The sequence below is a fragment of the Chiloscyllium plagiosum genome, chromosome 11, assembly GCF_004010195.1.
Source record: "Chiloscyllium plagiosum isolate BGI_BamShark_2017 chromosome 11, ASM401019v2, whole genome shotgun sequence".
In the NCBI taxonomy this organism is placed as follows: domain Eukaryota; kingdom Metazoa; phylum Chordata; class Chondrichthyes; order Orectolobiformes; family Hemiscylliidae; genus Chiloscyllium; species Chiloscyllium plagiosum.
The window spans coordinates 25216282-25239786 of NC_057720.1; the positions used below are offsets into that span (position 1 = coordinate 25216282).

The window sequence follows — 23505 nt, forward strand, 5'->3', positions numbered from 1 at the left end:
CACGGGATGAATGCAGATTTCTCCAGCTTCCTCATTTCCCCTCCCCCCACCTTATCTCAGTCCCAACCCTTGGACTCAGCACCACTTTCCTGACCTGCAATCTTCCTCCCGACCTCTCTGCCCCCAGCCCCTCTCTGGCCTATCACCCTCATCTTAACCTTCTTCCACCTATCACGTTCCCAATGCCCCTCCCCCAAGTCCCTCCTCCCTACCTTTTATCTTAGCCTGCTTGGCACACATTCCTCATTCCTGAAGAAGGGCTTATGCCCAAAACGTCGATTCTACTGCTCCTTGGATGCTGCCTGACCTGCTGCGCTTTTCCAGCAACGCATTTTTCAGCTCTGATCTCCAGCATCTGCAGTCCTCACTTTCTCCTAGTAGGAGTCATGTGTTTGAATGGTGCTGTCTCAGGTTTCTTGGTGAGTTGTTGCAGTGGATTTTGTGGATAGTACACACTGCCATCACTGTGCATTGATGGTGGATGAAGTACATGTTGAAGGTATTACATGGGTTCCCAGTCAAGCAGGCTGCTTTGTTCTGGATGATGTCAAGCTTCTTGATTATTGCTGGAGTTGCACCTATCCAAGCAATTGGCGAGTATTCCATCATACTCCTGATTTGAACCTTGTAGATGGTGGACAAGGTTTGAGGGGTCAAGAAGTTACTTGCCACAGAATTATGAGCCTCTGACCCTTTCTTGTAGTCACAGAATTTACATGGTTTGTCCAGTTCAGTTTTATATCCATGGTAATCACCAGGATTTTGTTAGTGGGAGAACTCAGTGATAGTAATTGCATTGAATGTCAAGGGGTGATGATTAGGTTCCCTCTTTTGAAAGATTCCGTTGTGTACACCTTTGTGTGTCACAGGTGTTTTCACCATTTCAGACCAAGCCTGAGTATTATTCCAGTCTTGCTGCATTTGGACATGGACAGCTTTAGTATTTGAAATCATGAGTGATGCTAAACATTGTTGCAATATCAGTTAACATTCCTATCTCTGATCTTGTGATGGATGGAAGGTCATTGATGAAACAGCTGAAGCTGGATGTACCTCGGACACTTGGAACTACTGCAGAGGTGAAATGATTAACCTCCAACAATTACTAGTGACTTTCTTTGTGTTAAGTATTACTGCATTCAGCAGAGAGCTTTTTCCCCTCTGATTTTCATTTACTCTCCAGTTTTTCTAGGCGTCCTTGATGGCACACGTAAAGTCAAGTGTAGTCAGCCAATTTATCGTCTTGAGTTCAGCTCTTTTGCACATATTTGTACTGAGGCTGTGATAAAGTCAAGAGCCAAGTGGCCCCAAACTGAGCATTATTACTAAGCATGTGCTGCTTGATAGTGCTGTTAGTGATCCCTCCTGTCACTTTGATGATGATGGGACATTATCTGGTCAGACTGGATTTGTCCTGCATTTAGTGGACAGGGCATACCTGGAAATTTTCCACATTGCTTGGTAGATAGCAATGTTATAACTATATTGCAACATCTTGGCTAGGGACATAGCTAGTTCTGAAACACAAGTCTTCAGTATTGCCAAAATGTTGTCAAGACCCATAGCCTTTGTATTATCCAGTGTCTATAGCCATTTATATTATGTGGAGTGAACTGATTTAGCTGAAGACTGACATTTGTGATACGGAGGCTATATGCTTTGGTGGAGGGAATAGAGACATTGACCATTTTCTAAAGGGGGAAAGGCTTCAGAAATCTGAAGCAAGAATGGACCCAGGAGTCCAGTTCAGGATTCTTTTAGGTTAATGTGCAGGTTCAGTTGGCAGTTAGGAAGGCAAATGCAATGTTAGCATTCATTTCAAGAGAACTAGAATGTAAGTGTAATGATGCACTGCTGTATGGGCTCTAGTTAGATAGCACTTGGAATATTGTTAGCAGTTTTGGCCTCCATATCTAAGGAAGGATGTGTTGGCTATTGAGGAAGTCTAGAGGAGGTTTACAAGAATGATCCTGTGGATGACAAACTTGTCTTATGAAGAGCAATTGAGGACTTTGAGCCTGTACTCAATGGAGTTAGAATGATGAAGTGGGGGAGGTCATTAAAACTTACAGAATACTGAGAGGCCTGGATAGAGTGGACGTGGAGAAGATGTTTCCACTAGCAGGAGAGACTAGGACTCAACTATCACAGCCTCCATGAAGGGACAACCATTTAGACCTGCATTGAGGAGGAATTTATTCAGCCAGAAGGTGGTTAAACTGTGGAACTTATTGTCACAGAAGGTTGCGAAGGCCAAGTCATCGAGCGTATTTAAGACAAAGGTTCTTGATTGGTATGGAGAACAAGGGTTATGAGGAAAAGGTAGGAGAATGGGGTTGAAAATCCTATCAGCCATGATCGAATGGTGGAGCAGGCTTAGTAAGCCAAATGGTCTAATTCTGCTCCTATATCTTATGGACTTATGCACCAATGATCACTCTAATTTTCTTTGTGGTTGCATGCCCTCCAAGATCAATGCGTGGCAGCAACCTCCAGAACCATCCTTCTGAGTGGAAACATTGCTGGGGACTAGTGGAGGAGGCTGAGATGGATTATCCGTGAGGAACTACTGACTGAAGATATGTTTCAGCCTTGTTTTTCTTTGGAGGCTAATTACCTCAGATTCAAGATATCAGTGCAGGAGTTTCTCAGGGCAACAGCTGAGAAAACAGTTTATCTTCAGCTTATCATCAATTCTTCCTTCATTCATAAGGTCAGAATTAGGACTGTTTTGATGTGTGCACATTATTCAGCTTCTGTCATAATGGTTCAAATAACAAAGCGGTTCATGAATCATGACCTAGATGTTGCCCAGATTTGGCCTAGTAAGTGCTAGCTAACATTTGTACCATACAAATGCCACACAATTTCTATTATTAACAAAAGCAAAACCATGAGTTTCTGTTCAAAAGCATAAAATCACCCCATCATCGTATGCATCACAACATCAAATAAGGCTAATTAAGGCATTTATTCTTTATTTACCTTTGTCAATTGATTGCTTATATTACATACTATTTCAAGGTAAGTGTTCTGTACCTTTGGCCCTCCTTCTTTAGTCAGCTTTTTTCTTGAAATGAACCGTGATGTCCATATGATTTTGTCATTAAAACATCTCTTGCAGTAAATTTAGACTTCATACTGAGGCTTTCCCATGATGGAATAGCTAAAGTAGGTAACTATCCTTTGGGAAATCAAAAATTCAATCCACAGTTTATCACTGTAGAGCAACATGAAAGAACTCCAATATCCTGTGATGCCTGAATTGCTTTCTTTTTAATTTGAAGGATGTGAAAGTGTTATTTCTAAAATGAATTGTTCTTTTTGTTAATTATTTGAAAATCCAGTATGAAAAAGTTAGGTGAGCTTCGCACATTTTGTCATGTGCTAATATATTACTTTTCTGTCTCTCACAATAAAATGAAAAGCCCACAAGGGATTTCAGAAGTTTGAAGCAGTAGAGTTCAATACTGCTGAGAAATCGGGTGATTCCTCAAGTCCGGGCATGAGTGGAAAGAGTATGATCCCCCGGCAGCGATTCCTCATAATTGACATCATTGATAAAAAGGTATCCAAATAAGAACCTCATTAAGTTACTTTGCTATTATGATATGATTATGTTGAGGGAATTCCTTCTGTTGATTAAATTTCCTAAAAATACAACTACAAGTATGAAGTAGGATTTCTTGTTTGATACTTACACCAATATTTTTCATTAAATTATTGACAATAGGAATTTTATTCTGCAGTTCTAAATATGGGAAGTATTACCTTTGTACTGAAAACAACAAATACTAAAGACCACAATAGGCTAGGCAGCATCCGTGGAGAGAAGAAAGCTAAACGTTAGCTTGCTCTCTCTCCATAGATGTTGCCCAACCCACTATGATCTCCAGCTTTTGATGTTTTCACTACAGATTGCAGCATCTGCAATAATTTGCTCCTACATTACCCTTTGTAATTTGCATTAAAGCTAACATACTTTTCAGTTTAATTATCATGAAAATAACAACAGCATGGACGTACTAATTTCATCAATATATGTAAAAAGAAAAGACAATTTTATATTTTAGGCAGAAGTCTTTACCTAGAAAGAAAATTTGTTCTTTTACCTCTTACCATGCAAGTAGTCCAGTCTTTTTCTCTGAATGTTTTTATTCATCTGCTTGCTCCTCTTTTGAAAATCTACTCCCTTTATTCAATGTGCACTGTTTTTCTTTTTGTGTGCTGATGTACTCTCATTTTTTCCAGCTGACACTTTATACCTATAACTGGTCAGTGGATCTGGGAGTTTCATTGAATCGAGGATTGATTCGCCTTATTCAGTGGCAAAATGCACGCTCTCATGTGGTACACTGCCTCCTCAGTCAAAAGATGGGTCTCTTCCATCATTACTGTTTTGCTGACACACCTGTATATGATGACTCTAAACAGGTAAGGGACTTCACTATCATTGTATCCCAATACAAAATGTCAGTTTTCAAATTAGGAAATCACGTTCATCATGTGTAAACATGCTGCCATCATCTATAAAGATGAGTTACGCTTTCTGTATTGAAAATAAAGGAAATAATTCTGTTGAGTTATAACGGCAGAACGAGGTATGAATGCCTTATCAGTGAATGTCAGGAGTGTAAAAATGTTGTTTGATGAGCACTTAAATAAAAGGTGTTTAAGTGAACACCTGGAATCAATGTAAGATGGAAAACTATAAAATACAAAAAAGGATGCCAAAGCCTGATTTCTGATTTGATTGCTGTGGGACCTGGAATTGTTTGTTCAAAATTTGAACGAACTGAATAGTGCCCTGTTTTTTCAAGACTGTATCACTTGAGTAGTAGAAATAGCGCAAAAAAAATCACTAAACTTAAAAGACTCCAAAATGTAGCAGGAATTAAAGTTAAGATTTTTTTGTGGCATGACTAAAACTGAGAGTAAAAAGGAACTGTTATCAGGATGTCCTAAAGTTACATGACAGCCAATTATTTAGTTTTGAACAGCAGTCACTGTTACTTTGTGGGCAATACCAGCAGACAATGTGCAAAAAACAAGATCCCATAAGCTGTAAATGATCATTAATTGGTTCTAATGATGTTGCCTAAGGGAAGAATGTTAGCCAGAAGAATTACTAGTGCAATGGAATCTGCATCTAATTCTAAATCAAATGAATAAATCAATCTCAGCACTGCATAGAAGCCTATGTTCCAATTATACATTCAGATCCTTGATAGAACATGACTGAGACTCAGTAACGAGATTACAATCAACTGCAACATGAAAATGCCTATCCGTTTCAATGTTTGACTGTTTTTTCAGCTGAATGTCTCAGTTTCAGCACGAACTGGCATTAATTTTACACACTGACCTATGGATGTGGAAGCAATAAGTTTGGATATGTTAGGTGCCATAATTGCATCATTTGGAAGTAGATGAGGCGCAGATGGGTACCAGTGAAATGCTTGGATTACTGTTATTAAGATGCATTTGGTCTTTGGAATGTTCATTACTGAAAACTTGCAGTTTTATAACATTGCCATTCCTGTGTTTTAGCACAGGTAAATGATGTACTTTAAAATAGCACTTTGTATAAATCTCAGATCTGTTACTGTGTTCTACTTTTCATTTAGTTTCTGCCTTACATTTGGAAAATAAATGAAATCATGAAATAGTCCCTGTTGGGGAACGGAATTTGTTTTTCTTTATTCATTCATGGGATGAAGGCATCACTGGATAGGCCAGTATTTATTGCCCATCCCTAATTGCTCAGAGAGCATTTAACAGTCAACCACATTGCTATGTGTCGGGAGTCACATGTCGGCCAGACCAGGTGTGGGCAGCAGTTTCCTTCCCTAAAGGACATTAGGTCGGAAAATTGAAACATGATGATGAGTTAATTTGCATGACTTAATTCTATTAAGTTATTCATATCTCTCAAGTTACAGTAAACTCCTATGAACTGAGTCTGTAACAAAGTGCTGGAACAGATGGCATGCCTTTTGAAGCATGTAACTTTGATATTAATTTAATAATATGTTGTACAAAGGAGCGGTGTTGCTTTATGAAATTGTTCAGAATTCTGCAGGTATTTGCCCTGAAGGAGATGGCAGGGCAACTGAGCGTGCTGATGACTGACATTGCTGTGCATAGGAGCTTCATGTTTTGAGCAATGTGACATTAACTTGTCATGGCAACCAGCTGTTGGGTGCTGTCAGCATACATTAGGGACGGTCTCTGATCGTTGACAGGTAAACAGAAAGAATGCTTGCCATAGTGACCACCTGTTGAGAAATGGTGCATATTGGGGCACAGTGTACAGTAACAAGGCCCACTAACAATATCTTGCCAGTCTGTAACATTTTGTAGCAGACCACCCAGTAAATAAATGCAACAGATCATAAATGCAGTAACTTTTTGTGAGACTTTTATAATTTTTATTGTGCATGGAGTCAACAAATCTTTTTTTCACCTCAAATTCATAACACCTTTATTTTGTAGTGCTAGCCAGTCTATTACTGACATATAATTAACTTAACATTATTTGAGTGAACTGGCCGTTTATCTATCAAGAATTCAGACAACTCATGTTTCTTGTATTTTTGGTACAAAGTTGTCCTGTATCCATCACAATCAAAGGAGGAGGATGTTTATAATTCCTTGATTACTACTGAATTGTAACTAGGCTGAGTTAACAGGTGAGAACCAGATTTTCAGATTCTGATGCCAGAATCAATATGCGATTTTTTTTTGCTTAAGGATAATTCCTTGGATGTATTTTGTTTCCCTCACTGGGGTAGTGGGCTTGAAAGCAAGCCTTACTAATCGTGGAATCATCACAAAAGGTTTTTTTTAATTATCAAAGAATGCGAAATTCCAATACGTCTGACTGACAGACTTAGGCTGAAACATGGACCAGGTTTCTGTATTTTTAAAAAAAAAACTAATATTTAGTACAAGTAAATAGATTCTAGCCACAGTAAACTGTCATGAACTATTGACATCTAACTCTACTACTGTACTTTAAACCCACCCCCCTACACACACACACACACACACACACACACACACACCCCAACCCTCCACTCCCCCATAAAAAACACATTGATGTTATGGATGGAGATTGAAACAAAGAACCAGGGAAACAGTTCAATGGCTCCAGTCTTCAAGATTTGATGGAGAACTTTCTTTTGTTTCCCAAGTCCTTTAGTTCTCCGAGCTTTGTGTTTGAATTCTTTTACAACTTCACAGGAGGTACAGTGGTTCACAGATTACAAAGTCGCTGACTTAATGGTTAAAATCTTCAGCCTACAGCAATTAAAACCAGAAAACAAATCTGGAAATCTGAAACAAAGGAAGAAATAGCTGGAGAAACTCAGGAAGCCTAGTAGTATCTGTGGACTGCTGCCTCACAGCGCCTGAGACCCGGGTTCAATTCCCGCCTCAGGCGACTGACTGTGTGGAGTTTGCACGTTCTCCCCGTGTCTGCGTGGGTTTCCTCCGGGTGCTCCGGTTTCCTCCCATAGTCCAAAGATGTGCAAGTCAGGTGAATTGGCCATGCTAAATTGCCCATAGTGTTAGGTAAGGGGTAAATGTAGGGGTATGGGTGGGTTGCGCTTCGGCGGGTCAGTGTGGACTTGTTGGGCCGAAGGGCCGGTTTCCACACTGTAATGTAATCTAATCTAATCTAAAGCAGGGTTAATGCTTTGAGTAAAGTGATCCTCCTTCATAAGTGCAACTACAACTCCAATTGTGAAGAAGAGTCACTGAACTCAAAACATTAATGCTGCTTTCTCTCCACAGATGCTGCCAGACCTCCTGAGTTCCTCATGCACTTTGTTTTTGTAGATTGAAACTTTGAAAGATAAACTTCCCCAAAAGTATTTTCTTAAAATAGAAGCTCACTATGACTAACAGTCACTTAAACAATGCATCTCACAAGTTACACCAAACTTATGTAATTGTCAGTGCTGACTATTTGTATTATGCTGTCAGTATCTGCACATGGACCTTAACATTTTTGAAGTAACACAGTTACTAGATTATGTGTGGGACTGTTCAATGGCTAACTATCCCTTAATCTGCCTGGGCTATAAGTTCTGGAATTTCTACAGTAAACCTTTCTACGTTTTCTTTTCTCTTTTGGAAGACTCCTCAAAATCCTCCTAATTGACTAAGCTTTTGGTTACCTTCTTCAATGTCTCCTTTTCTTGCTCCATGTCAAATTTTATTTGATAACTCCTATTCGGAGTAGTGTACCAGCTGTCTTGCTTTAGTCATGTGACCTCTATGCTTGTAAATATTTGCACTCCAATCTATGGCAGTCATTAAATACATTGTAAGGTACAGGGTGTAAGGAGTGTCCAGATGAAATTGTGTGCACTTTCTGAGCTGTAAGAGAGCCAGCTATTGTAACAAAGCAGCAAGGAAGAATTAAGCAGTGGCGTACATTTTTGAAGTGAAGGGTGAGTCAGAATGTCTATAAATTTTCTACTCCCTTCTGCTGTTGAAAAAGATGCAAGATAAAATTGGATTCATGTGCAAAACTCTGAAATAACTACACAATTAAAGAAAAGATTGACAAAATAAGAGCATATAACTCTATTAGTAGGGTTCTTTATGCATAGTGGTAATGTCCCTACATCAGAAGCAGAAGGTCTAGGTTCAATTCCCACCTGCTCCAGAGATATGTAATAACACGTCTGAACAGTTTGTTCAATATTATCTATATCTCTATCAGTAGTTGTCCTGTAATCGGTGCTGGAGAAAGAATGCTATACACTATGTTGCAGTCTAGACCTAACTGATGAGAGACAGTGATGGGATGGGAGAATTTGAAGGTTGTGAAGACACAATTCATGTGCTGTATTAGTATGCCTTATGAACACGTGTTCAATATCAGAGCTCAGGGAGATTGACCAATATATGATAACACTGACACATCTAGTTGAATCATGAGAGTTTGGAGAACTGAAAGGTGACCTGAGCAGACATGGGATTGTCTGTGGCATGAGAGATCCACCATGACAGCACATCTGCTCTGATGAGAAAGCTACCTCACGAAAGCTATCAATGTGTGCAGAAACCTTGAGGTTGTCTGTAGTGGCGAGAGTGTATTAATGGGTGATAGGTGAGGCTTGAATTATACTGCATCTGGCCAAACAAAAACAAATGAAGAAAAAAGGAAGAAATGTTCACAGACGCGGAGTAAAAAGGTGAAAGGTATGAGGCAGATTGTAAACATTGAAGAGGAAATTGTACAAAAGAAAAGAAAACACATCCAAGTGGAGAAAAAGTGCTCAAACTGGAAGAAGCTCAATCGCTTTGTAAGTGTTTAACTTGAAAGAAACAAAGTAAGCTGATAAGGATAGCTGCTGGAGAGATGTCAGCTGAATCACTCCGCACAACACAGCAGATGAGCATTGAGAAATGGTTTGTGACTATTGGAATGATAACTGCAGAAGAACAATGTCAAGCCAATCTGAAGTGTCACCAATAGAGACTGATGATTTGTGCAACATCATGAGCTTCGTAAACTTTTGCAAAGTGACTCAAGATGTTAACCAAACATTAAGCCTTGCAGGTAAGGTTAAAACTTTGTTGGATCAAAATGCATTACAAGAGAACAAATAAAGCTGAGACAACAATGTAATGAGAAAAATGAAGATACAGAGTTCTGGACAATAGGTGTTAAGCTTAAAAAGTACTCATCCCAGCTGATGCAAGGCTAAAGCTTAGACTAGTAAGCTTGCAGATACCAGTACAGAAATGCAGCATTTGTTGCAAGGCACTAAACCTTTGATTGCTAAACAGATCTTAGAAAATCTGTACAGTTTAGAAGGTACACTGCAGAAATTTACCAACACTCTTGAAACAAGACCTTTCAAACCCATGATGACCACCACCTGGAAGGATAAGAGCAGCAGACAAACAGGAACACCATCATCTGTAAGTTCTTCTTAAAGCCACTTAACATGCTGACTTGGAAATATTGCCAAGGGGCAGCTCACCACCTTCTCAAGGACAACTGGAGATAGGCAATAAATGTTTTCTCAGCCAGTGGTGCTTACATCTCATGAATAAATAAACATTGGTGACAGACAAAATCGAAGTGAAATGACAAAACCAGATCTCAATTTGATTAGGATTGCCCAAGCATTGCTGGAGGTGCTGGACTCGAAACATCAGCTCTTTTCTCTCCTTACAGATGCTGCCAGACCTGCTGAGATTTTCCAGCATTTTCTCTTTTGATTGCTGGAGGTGAGCTTTGGAAAACCAGTCGGAGTGCAGACATTCAATGATCTCAACAAGAGTTAGCCCAAATGACAGACTGGGACCTGTGTAAAGCAATTGTCACTTCAATAATATGTGATGAATTAAATGACCAGATATATCTTTGCCATGACAGACAAACACATACAACCAGAGAAGCTCCCCCTTCAATGTAGGGAATTGACCAGGAAGATGTGATCTCACCCTTGACACAATATGCACAATGACCATTAGTTCTGAGGTCCACCATTCTCCAATTAAGGGACCAGCACCAGCGTAGCATCTTCATTGGGAAGGAAGCTGTTTGGAACACAGACATGAGCAGATACAAGATGATCAACCAACAACATGTTCTCAGCAGACCTGCATAGTGTATTATTTTGGTGTGCATTTGCAGCAATCTATGAAAGTTGACTGGAATTTACACACATTTTTGTTAATGAATGAGAATTTTCTGTGTTAACCATGTGCACTTGGGAACTTGCAACTGCATATAGTACACGCTGTTTTTAATGAAAAAGGAGAGATTTGGAGAAATGCGTTTAAGTATACCAGCTGGCTCGTCATAGTCATGTGATGTCTGTCTTTATTGTATGTGTTTTTGCTGTGACTGTTGCAGCTGATAAATATGTTGCAAGAAACAATATCTGTGAAATACCCTTAGATTGTATTACTATATTGAAGCTGCTGTTTAAATCTAGTTGTTGGTGGGGATGAGGAAGGCAAGCAGTGAGATCTTGGTTGGAGAGGATGTTTGCCGTTCTTTTTTCATGTCTACACTTTGAATAGATTGTTGTTTGTTCGTATGACTTACTGGTTCTTGGGTATGCAAAACCTGTATCAACATTGTATTCAAAGGTCTCTTAAGGGATAATAAATGCACAGATGGTTGGCCATTTTCTGGTTCACCTGACTAAACGGTGTACACAAGTCATCAACAGATATTAAATTGGAGTCATTCCTATTAGGTTTTGTTGATAGAGAACATGTAATCATGGTGCATAATCTAGGCTATGAGTGGGAGGAATTGGTTACTATTGTAGTAGCTTATATGTGCCACAGAGCAGAGGCTCACCCAAAATCAGGTATGTAGGCCTTAGGGCGGGGATCTGGTTTCCAAAGTTAAAGCTTCTGTCTTGCCTTAAGAGTCGGCTCTTGCATTGCCTATTGATCAATGACAGGCCACTTAGAGTCATAGAGATGTACGGCATGGAAACAGACTCTTCGGTCCAACCCGTCCATGCCGACCAGATATCCTAACCCAATCTAGTCCCACCTGCCAGCACCCGGCCCATATGCCTCCACCACTTCCTCTGGCAGCTCATTCCATACACGTATCACCCTCTGTGTGAAAAGGTTGCCCCTTAGATCTCTTTTATATCTTTCCCCTCTCACCCTAAATCTATGCCCTGTAGTTCTGGACTCCCGACCTCTTGTTCAGCGGCGTTTGGGTAAGTGCTGGGTGGAGGAGGATGGAAAACTGAAGAAAGTGACTGTGCCTTTCAGCTGTACAAAAAACAATTTACGAATTTAAATATAATCTTTTGATGTCAATCTCTTTCTATACTGTATCTATGCCACAAAACTTGAGTGCAGCTGAGAGATGCCCTAATTTGCCTGAAAGTAACTGATGCAAGGGTCTAATAAATATTGTTCATAGAATAGTTCATATTGCATCACTAGACTCCACGAGAGACAATTATGCTTTCAATTTTCGGCAACCATATCATTCATGAAGTGAAATGTATGTGTTAAAAAGGCATTCTTTTGGCTTTTATGTTCAGACTTCCATTCAGTAGAAGCCATGAATATTACTGCTCATCCATTTAACTATTTTTAATTTACACAACTTGTATATAATTGGAACAAGAGAAGGAATGCCAAAAGGAATAGTATGATATCATAATGCAATTTGAATTTTCAGACATAGAGCCAGTGACCCAAGTTCAAATACAGCCTGGAGTGACTCCCTGTGTAGAGTTTGCATGTTAGAATCATATAATCCCTATAGTGTGGAAACAGGTCCTTCGGCCCAACAAGTACAAACTGACACTCCGAAGAGTAACCATCCCAGAATCATTCCCTCAACCTATCTTTACTCCTGATTAATGCACCTAACCTACACACACCTGAATACTATGGGAAATTTAGCATGGCCACTTCACTTAACCTGCACATCTTTGTACTGTGGGAGGAAACCCACACTGACACAGGGAGAATGTGCAAACTCCACACAGTCGCCCGAGATTGGAATTGAACCCAGGTCCCTGGTGCTGTGAGGCAGCAATGCTAACCACTGTGCCTCCCCTATTCTCGCTGTACCTGTATGGGTTCCTCCCACAGTCCAAAGATGTGCAAGTTCTCTGAATTGGCCATACTAAATTGTCCTGTCGTGTCCAGGGATATGTCGTTTAGGTGGATTAGCCATGGTAAATTCAGGGTGGGGTGGGGGGGTGTGGGTCTGGGTGGGATGCTCTTCAGAGTGTCATTGCAGACACAATGGGCCAAATGGCCTGTATCCGCACTGAAGGGATTCTGTGATTCTAGGCTATGCTCTAACATTTGTATTTGCATTAATGTTCAGGTGCAGGCTTTTCTGTAAGAGCCATTTTCTTTTGAAGATGACCAATCAAGCCTTTCTTTCACTATGAAAGGTTACCAAAGATCCATAACATTTGTCACAGATTATAATCTGTGAAGAATCAAGTTTCAATTACTATGTATGAAAGTTTGAAAAATGCCTCAGCTAGTCTACCTGTAAAAGACAAATGAATAATAGTACTGATTTTATGATGGTTTATCTTTTTTTTAACATTTGTGTATCTCGTCAGATTCGCAGTGCTCATTCACGCTGACAACTGGAAGGCATGCTGTGTTACCAATCTGTAATCAATTGGTCTGTAATCTTTGGTTTAGTTGCTGTTTTCCTTTTCAATGAAATGGAAGAGGTTTGCTGTCTTGAAGTGATCCATCCAGGGCATTAGCTAAATACCTCTCCCAGAAATCAGATCCTGACACATGAGTCATAATATTAATTCTAATGAAGTTTGTGACCAAATTAAAATAATTTTTGTTCATCTGTTATTGGCTTTATAATTCTAGCTGAGCAAAAATTGCATACACACTTTTTGTAAAAGGTGAACTGGATTAGTAATTTCCAATGAAACAGTGTACAACTGGAGTCATTTTTCTCCCTCATTCTGATCTCCTCTCTCTCACAGGAACCAAATCCTTTCCTTCAGTCCACATTGGAAGCTGATGCACTGATCAAGAGCCCAACCCCGCCACCAAGTAAAGAACAGGGGCGGCTGAGTTCGACAAACCGGAGTCTTCCAGTTCTCCACTTTCCACCAGAGATTGTTCCATTTGATGAGGCCTTGCGTGATGTCACTGTGCCTAAAGTGATGCGACAGTTGCACGATGTGGGGCTGAATGACCCAGTCTCACGTCATGGCACACAGTTCCTAGAAATCAAAAACTTGGAGCGGAAAGGTGAGAGAGATATACATATTTTGTGCAGTATTATTCTTTAAATAACCTGAATGTTCCATACGATGTATGCTTACAACTGGTCCACAATCAGTTAAGCGTCTTGCATAAACTGCACTTCTGTCTTTAAATATAAGAACTAGTGAGACTGATCTGAAAATTTGCAGCCAAGATGTGCTTTCTCTTCTAAATAAAAATGTGTTCATCTGCTTAAATTTTCAAAAAATAAATCATCATTGAACTCCAGAAGGTAATGGAGTTCACTGAAGCAATTTTCTTTTACAGGTTTTTATCATTCGGGTGCATGACTGCCACTCCTGTTTGTTTCTGTGGTGTATATTGTATGTGTTTAAATAATACAACATTTCATTCTGAATGCTTGTCACTTCATTCACAATCATCTCATTGTTGTCTGTCAGCATACAAGAAAAGAAATTGCTGAAATATTGTTAAAAGTAGCTGTTACCCGCGTCATTTGACTCTTTTGTAAGGTTTTTTTTGTCATTTTTATCTACAAGTCTCAAACTGTGCATTGTTTGTGGCACCATGTTGAGGTCCTGAAATATACTTGCCATTTGCTCAGATCTACCGGTAGCCCTTGTTACATTGACTTCACACTAGGTGTTTTAATTAGATGTTGCACTTTCATATTTGGCTACGTATTTAGCTCTGTAGAGGTTTTTACACAAAGCAATGTTCACAAGCAGATATTTCAGTTGTAGCTAGGGCTTCTCATAAGATGAAGTCCACACATAGAATATATAATCTTATTCTGACTATGCTATCCTCACTTGGTTAGTTTTATAAACTTATTTTAATGAAACTGTCAGTGCCCACCAAGGTGCACAATATGTTATTATTTAATGAGGTACTGCTGAGCTGAGTAGTGCATGAGTGAGCTTTATGGATAGGTGTGCTGGTGCTATACTATTCAGCTGAGCTGAGAAACGTGAGTGAGTTCTCCACTGGGTGCTGCACATAGTGCAGGATTCTTGAATTAAACCAAAAATCTGTTCCGATTATTTATTTTTCAGAGATGGAGAAACAGATGAAAATTGAGAACCTATTTGTGACATGGCAGCAACGTTCTGCGCAGTCCAACATGCCTATTACAGTAAGTAATATCCTGACTTACTTAGGGAAATATCTTGTATTGAACTGTTTACTGCACTTCAAAGTAAATCATTGCCATTCAAAATAAATTTAAAACTTACCTTTGATAAGATTCAATGCAGAAGTTTTAGTTGAGTATATATTCAGAAGTATTGTGACTCGTAATTTTACAGGTCCACTTGACTGTGATAGAACAGTTGAACAGGTACATCTACATTATTCATAGCCGGAAAAGGTCAACAGGTCTGGCAGCATCTGTGGAGAGAAATCAGAAGTTAACATTTTGGGTCCAGTTGCCTTTCCTCAGACCCTTCTGAGGAAGGGTCACTAGATCTGAAATGTTAACACTGATTTCTCTCCACAGATGCTGCCAGATCCTCTGAGCTTTTGTAGTAATTTCTGTTTTTGTTTCTGATTTACAGCATCTGCAGTTCTTTTGGTTTCTTTATTATTCATAGTATTGTGTTTCCCTATACAAATATTGGGCCATAAGCAACTAACTTTGAACTAGGGAATAGGTTAACCTTTGTGTTTTTCTGATTCAGCTTGGTGACTTGGATACCCTGAAACAGTCTTCACGTCTTGTTCATTACTGTGCCACCCCACTGCTGATTGATCCCGTTTTTAGGCAACAAATCCAAGCAGAGCAGCAGATTGGATCTGAGGGAAAGGTAAGTTCATGAAGTAAATTATTTAAACAGCAGCAGCCATTTTTGCCAATTGGAATCTGAGCTGGTGACCATTTCAAATTTGGTCTGAAATGAATGGAAAGTGGGCAAGAGTAGTCTACACCAGTAAAAGTGGAAAGGAAGTTGAAAAAGGAATTTGAGATGGAGAGGTAAACAAATTAACGAACAATGTGGAATAAGGTCAAATCTGAAGGATTGGGCGGGAAGTCCTAAGAATAAATTAGGAACGTTGTAAAGCAGAAGTGACTGTTGGGGTGCTGGAACAACTATATGCTCAGACCATCTTTAAAAATTGACCTTGTCATGGTAAAAGCATTAATTGTGCACAAGAGGTCAGTCATGTCATTTCTGAGAACAAGTCACCATCTGTTGGAAATCAGGAGTTTGTTGAAGCAAAATATGAGCCTTGAGCTCTGCAGATTGGGAGTGAGCATCTGCCAGTGCATAGGTTCCAACTGAAAATAATCAGATACAGGCATTCTTCAGCTAAAAGAATCCTATTAATTTAACCCATCCTATATCATAAATTCTTATTGTAGGAGCAATCTGAACCTTGACTCAAATTGAACATAACTTGCTGTTAATTTAGAAATGCCTGTAATTTTGAATGTTATTTTCACTATTTGCTTTTTGTCCCATCTTTACAAACAAACAAAACTAATGCCCCTTTGAGAAATTTATTGAAATAAATATTTTGTAATTTGTAGATGACCATTGTTTTCAGTGTTAAGTAATAATCTTCTTTAAACTCCTCATAACCTTTGGATCTTATTTTGTATGTGTCCAAATGAAGGAGACAAAGACTTCCCCAAATACTTATTTAAATGTCATTCTCAATAAGGCCACAAGTATATTTGGTATGGCAATGGAACATGCAATGTATTGAATAAATTAAGAAATGAACCAAAACAGAACTTACTGGAGAAACTCAACTGTGTCTTCTCTCCACAGATGCTGCCAGACTCCTGATTTTTTTAAGCAATTTCTGTTTCTGTTTGTTTTAGATCTCCAGCATCCACAGTTCTTTGTTTTATTTTTGAGTAAATTAAGATTTATTTTTCTAAGTTTCTACTTGCTGCTGGGACAAAATGATAGGGATTAACTCTGCAGGTGGCTTTGCCATAAACTTGCTTAGATGTGTCCAATGTTCAATCTGGAGTACCTGGAATGTAAAATGTTCTACTCTCCTTGATAAACTTGGCTCACCACCTTTAACATATGTTGCTTTAACCCATGCTTTTAGATTTGGCAAGCATTATTCTTTGATGGTGTCCAAAAGTGAGGGATGCAATAAAACTGTAGGCTAACATCTGTCCTTGAAAGACTTTAGAGTATATTGTATAATATGTTATATATATTATATATTAATATGTTATGTAATATTACATATATATGTCAAGCATGGCATTTAGAAACACATAATATAGGCAAGCAGAGTTCATGAAGCGGAAATCCTACCTGAAAATGTTGTTAGAGTTCTTTGAGTAATAAATGAGATGGTTCAATAAAGGAGAACTAGTGATTGTAATGTATTTGGAATTATAAAAGGTGTTTGATAATGTACCACTTAAAAGGCTAGTGAGAAACATAAGACCTCTTGTTGTTGGCAACAGTATACTAGCATGGACAGAAGGTTGGCTAACTAATAGAAGACAGAGTTGGAATAAAGAAGGCATTTTCAGAAAGGCAACTTGTAACTAGTGGAGTGCATGGGATCAATGCCAGGGCCACAGTTATTTACATTTTAACTTGAATGATGGAAATGCATGCACTATTGCCAAGTTAGCAGATACGCTAAGAGAAGGTGAGAAGGCAAGTAGTGAGGATGACACAGAGTTTACAGGCAGATATAGAGATCTTAAGCAAGTGGGTAGATGGAATGTGATTTGGGAATGCCTGAGGTAGTGTACTTTGGTGAGAAGAATAAGAGAGCTAAATAATATTTAGAGCGAAATAAACTGTAGAGAACTGCAGCACAGGGTAATTTGCTGTTCTGGTACATGAATGACTAGCATCCATGTTCAGGAAGGCAAATATAATGTTGCCCTTTATTTCAAAGGGAATGTTGTATAAAAATAAGGACCTCATGCTAAAACCATACAAGGCACTAATAAGACTACGCCTCGAATATTGTGGACTGTTTTGGTTCCCTTATCTAAAGGAAGATGTCCTGAGATTGGAGGTAATCCACAGGCAATCATGAGGTTGATTCTGGATATGCCGGGGTATTTTCTTGGGCAGAAAGGTTTGAGTAGATTGTGCTGTAATCATTGAAATTTAGAAGAGTGAGTGATAGGAGTATCTCAGGGGGCTTGGTAGGGTAAATACAGAGAGCTTATTTGCCCTTGTGGGAGAGTCTAAGGCCAGAGGACATAATCTCAGAGTGTGTAAGATGGATGAACAAATGAGAAACAGGAATAGCAGAAGTGGGTACTGCAGATGCTGGAGATGAGAGTCAAGATTAGAGTGGTGTTGGAAAAGCACAGCAGGTCAGGTAGCATGAAGGAGCAGGAAATCTATGTTTCGGGCAAAAGCCCTTCATCAGGAAAGATCTCTTATCCTGATGTAGAGCTTTTGCCTGAAACATCGATTTTCCTGCTCCGAGGAACAGGAGTAAGCCGCTCAGCCCTTCGAACTTGCTCTACCGTTCAATAAGATCATAGCTGATTTGGTTTTAACCTCATGTTTACATTGCTGCATTTCACTGATAATCCTTCATCCCTGTGGTAATCAAGAGCCTATCTATTGCTGCCTTAGTATTTAAAGATTCTGCATCCATTGTGTTTTGAGGAAAGGATGCCATAGACACTCTATCATCTGAGAGAAAAAAGTGTTTCCTCATTTTTGTTTTAAATAGGACCTTGTTTATTTTAAACTATGACCCCTATTTTAGATCCTCCCACAAGAGGAAGCATCCTTTCAACATCCAACTGGTCAAGTCCCCCTGCATCTTGTATGTTTTAATTAATTCACTTCTGACTCCTCTAAACTCCAGAAACACAGGCCTAGCTTATCTAACCTTTCCTCACAAGGCAATCCACTCATTCCAAGTATCAGTCTCGTAAAACCTCCTCTGTACTGTTCCAATTAATTAGCATCCTTCCATAATTATAAAGATCATAACTGTTCACAGTACGCTAATGTGATCTCATCATTGTCCTGAAGCATAATTGTCCAACTGTTGCATTAAAGTCCCCTCACGATAAACCATGACATTCTATTACATTTTCTGATCACTTGCTGTACCTATATACTAACCTTCTGCAATTCATGCACCAGGACACCCCAGATCTCTCTCCAGCACAGAGCTCTACAATCTGTACAACCATTTAGATAATATAACATGTAATTTAGAAATGGGTCACCTACTTAAGATGTGGAGGAGCTGGTGTTGGACTGGGATGGAATTTAAAAAAATCACACAACAACAGGTTAAAGTCCAAGACTATAACCTGGTGTTGTGAGATTTATTAAACGTTGTTCACCTACTTAACAGAGATGAGGATTTGTTTTGAGGGTAGTAAATCTTTGGAATTCTTTACCATCAAAGACTGTAGAGGCCGTGTTGTTTAGGATATTCAAGACTGAGATACGGCAGGAAATGGAATTGAGGATTATCAGATCAGCCATAATCTCATTGAATGGTGGAGCAGACTCAGTGGGCCAAATAGCCTACTCTGTTCCCAGATCTTGTGGTCTTAACTGTGGTTGTCTTTTTAGCTGCATTTTTTTTGTTTTGTAATAGTATCCTAATTTGTTATTGACTTGATGTGAAAGATGCAAAAAATGTTTGCTGCTGCATCTTTTGTTGCAAATTGGCTTCAAAATTTGTCATTTTTGTCTTATGCAATTTTGCTGTGAATTAATTTGTTTGTAAAGATTCATTCTTCTCAGGTTTTCTATTTTGACCTCTGTTCTTTCCATGTGGCTTAATCTTTACTGTTGAATTCCTTGCAACTTGCCTGAAATTGCATTTTTGTCTTTCCTGGCACCTTTTCATTGTGCATTCTGATATAAAAATCAGACAGTCTGTCTGTCCTTCGACTACAGAAAAAGTAAAATGCAATACAGATTGAGATTTCATAAATTGCATGGGAAGTGACAGAAACAATATTTGGTACTGTAAGGCAGTATTTTTTCTGAGAAATTCTGTCTACTGTTTTCCTTCCAATGCCTGTTCAATTTAGTTGTCAGTATGAACTAATTTTAACTTAATTCCAAACCAAACAATGTGTCTAGTGTTTTATCAGTAATCCATCGTAAGCACAGAAAAACGGACAAGTATTTATGTTCTGACAGAAACACCATATAAATACTTCACACATATAATACTGCTGAAGAATTACACCACAGGAAGGGTGTGATAGCACTACAGGGGGTATAGGGGAGGGTCACCAGGATGTTGCCCGCAATGGAGTAATTGAGCTATAAGGAGAGACTAGATAGCTTGCATTGATTTCTCTAGAGCAGAGAAGACTGAGGGGGGACATGATTGAGGTATATGGGATTATGACAGGTATAGACAGGGTGAATAGAGAACCTTGGTTGAGGGGCCAATCACAAGAGAGCATAGTTTTAGGGTAGGAGGGCATGAGATTCAAGTGGGAATTAGGGAAATAAATGTTTTCACTCAGCAGGTGGAGGGATTCTGAAATGCACTGCCTGGGAAGGTAGTGGAGACCGGAAACCTTTTAAAAAATATTTGGATTTGGGACAAGTACCGGAAATTGGGATTAGCGCACCTTTAGTGGTAGTTATGTCGGTGCAGACTTGATGGGTGGAAAGGCCCTCTTCGTGCAGTATGACTGTATGAATCATTTTAAAAATCCTCCCCCTCCCCCAGACTCTCCATTAGCAAATAACGGTTAAATTGAGACCATCTGCTCAGCTACTTTCGCCCTTACCTTTTTGCCTAGATTTTCCTTTGCTGGTCCCATCTCAGGATGTAAAGGGGATTTAAGCAATGCTGGATATTTGGAAGGGGTGCAGATTGATGAGCAGTTGATTTTGGTTGGGTTCTGGGGGTTGGGGTGTTGAGCATGTGTGGTTCCTGGAACAGTGGTGGGCGGGATGGAGGTGGTCGGAGAAAGGATAGATGCCTGACAATTAGAAATAGATGCGACAGGTTTAAAAAAAACTGAAAGTTGCTGAATTGAAACTACAGTTCAAGAGACCTTCCTTCATTTGTCACATTACAGAGGGAGTTGTATTACTTCAACTATGACACACCACTAGGACAAACTACTTAGATCACCAATGGCTCCAAGCGACAGCCTATGAAAATGATAAGAACATAATCTAAAATAGAGTCAGTGGCATAAGCCTTAGCTTTGCAACTGAGGGGAAGATTTGGGGCAATATTTCTGAGTCCTCTGTATCCTCAAATTTATTACCTCTCTTCCATTTCTGTAACACTCTCCTGCAACATCTGCTACATGAGCCTTCTGCTGCCCACCTTTGACTTCTAGTATATCCCTGGCAGTCATCTTCCCATCATTGAAAGCTATGTCTTCAGCCAATTAGGCCCTATGGATTTTTATTACCCAATATAAACCCTACAATCTATTTGCCCAGATGAATGCAAGACAAAAAGCTTCGACAAAATGTATCCTTTTTCAACACTGCTCCAATTCAGTAGTAGCGAGTGACTCATCTGTGTAATTTTTAAAAAATTAGTTCAGCTTCTATATGAATTTTAGTTTAATTAGTAGTCCTTTCAATGAAGCCTTTGTGCTAAAATTCCATCATCCAGTTTATTTGTAGCATCCTCAAAAATAATCAATGAAGTTTAATGAGTACAACCATTATTGTTCCTTCATTAAATTATTGCCATTAATGTATCTCCCACCTTTGATTTTGATTACTTAATCTACCATTGATAGGACCTGCAACTTATGGGTCAAGTTCTCATTCAGTAATGTGCAGAATAATCATACAACTTCAGTAGTTGTATAGTTAGCATCATACTCCTGGCTCAACTGCATTTACCTTTGCACTGAATACTACTTATATTTAAAAAAAATTATCTGTGCTCAAAAGTTCAATGCAAATCAGTGTTTTCATCTAGATGTCTGGATGAATCCAAAGAAATAGGCTCATATTGCCATCAAATGAATTGTCTGCATTTGATTTGGATTTGTAAGGTCAATCATTTTAAATATAAAGATTTCAAATCAGGATTAGCGTTTTTTTGTATGTTTGGATCGAAGTATTGTGCCATTAGAAAGTGGGTAAAGTTCAAACTGGGGCAGTGGATTATATAGGAAGTTGTAACTTAGTTGATTTGTGCTTTGAATTAAATAATGTTAGGAGGAATGAACTATCATTTATAAAGCTACATTGGAAAAATTTCTATTGGTTTATAAAGGCAGGTTGGGATTGCTTGTTTTCTTTTGGGAAAGTTCAGTGTATGTAGTTAAAGAAAGTAAGTCAACAGCTTCAATTTATATAAACCTTTGCACATCTTTAGAGATTTCCAAAACGCTTTAGAAACAATTAAAATATTTGAAATGCAGGCCGGTGATAATGACGTAGTGTAGACTTAGAGAGAATTTGTGGCAGGTTGCCTTACCAAATAAGTAACTCGAAAAAATTAAAATTATTTAAACACTCATGTATGGGATATTGAAACCAATTTGGCTCCAAAGAAAGCAAAATTGTTTAGAGAGTGCAAAGCACTAATTAGAGATAAATATATTATTTTTGGTTAGTGTTATGAACCCAGCTGATGATATTACTGGACAAGTCCAATCTGAGATTGAAACCTGGCTTGTTAGATTGTGTTTTGTTTCAATCTTGGTATTAGCAAAGTTGTCTGTAAACAAAACTTAAGGATGCAATTCTGCAGATTTTGTTTTAGCAATAAAAATGAAAGTTTATGAACAAATGAAATGAAGATGAAGTAGAATAAATCAAACTCTCTACTTATGACACAGATTCAAAGATTTCTAAACATGCGGTGAAAGTACAATCTGTTGGTCAAAAAGCACTCATTGCAAATTGAAAAGAAGAATGACAGCTTTTGTGCAGTACTCAAAACGCACCTACTATAGTATCCAAAAATGACTTTCATTTAGTACTTTCACCAGACTCCCATCTGTAATATACTTTGATAGGTTTAAGTCACATGTGACTTTAATTTACAGACTGGAACTGCAGGTAAGTACCTTCTGGAGCGTTTATATACTCAATTTCAAGTAAGCTCTTTATGGTTTTATCCAAAAACTTCTGGTATGAGACTAACACTAATTATTTACTCCAAAGTAATATAGTTTCACTATATCCTTCACTAAACTCCTGTCAGGAGCATGAGTTTACATTGTCAACTTCATCCAAGGATTTCACAGGGCTATTCAAAATGCAAAGCAACATTGAAAGAAAAGTCTCTCTAGGCAGTGAGTGTTTTCCTTAAGCTTAAAAGACTAGTTACAGAAATATTCAACAATATTTATTTATTTACCCATTATTTACCTTCCTGAAGCACAAAACAGTTTTAAGGTCAACAAAAATCCATTGGAGCTGCACAAAGCCCAGTAATTCTAAAGCTATTCCTCAAACACTTTTGAAAAGAAATCACCGTGACTATAGAAATATTTATATATTAATAAGTAACTTCAGACACATAAAATTCACATATTACTAACTCAAAAAGCAAAGCCCTAAACTTGGTAAACCTAAATTTAGATGACATTAGATTAGATTCCCTACAGTATGGAAACAGGCCCTTCGGCCCCAACAACTCCACACCAACCCTCCGAAGAGTAATCCACCCGGACCCATTTCCCTCTGACTAATGCACCTAACGCTGTGGGCAATTTAGCATGGCCAATTCACGTGAACTGCGCATCTTTGGACTGTGGGAGGAAACCGGAGCACCCAGAGGAAACCCACGCAGACATGGGGACAATGTGCAAACTCCACTCAGGCAGTCACCTGAGGCTGGAATCTA

At 38.8% G+C, this 23505-nt stretch overlaps 1 protein-coding gene across 9 annotated transcripts in view; it reads left to right on the top strand.

The window, feature by feature from the left end:
- szt2 (SZT2 subunit of KICSTOR complex) overlaps positions 1–23505 on the top strand; it is a 257630-nt gene that overhangs the window by 186910 nt on the left and 47215 nt on the right. For all 9 annotated transcript variants that reach the window (XM_043698914.1, XM_043698920.1, XM_043698917.1 and 6 more), the window contains 5 exons: positions 3429–3568; positions 4252–4434; positions 13488–13758; positions 14790–14869; positions 15414–15539. In XM_043698914.1, the coding sequence (XP_043554849.1) occupies positions 3429–3568; positions 4252–4434; positions 13488–13758; positions 14790–14869; positions 15414–15539 (800 nt within the window). The remainder of the gene's footprint in view (positions 1–3428; positions 3569–4251; positions 4435–13487; positions 13759–14789; positions 14870–15413; positions 15540–23505) is intronic.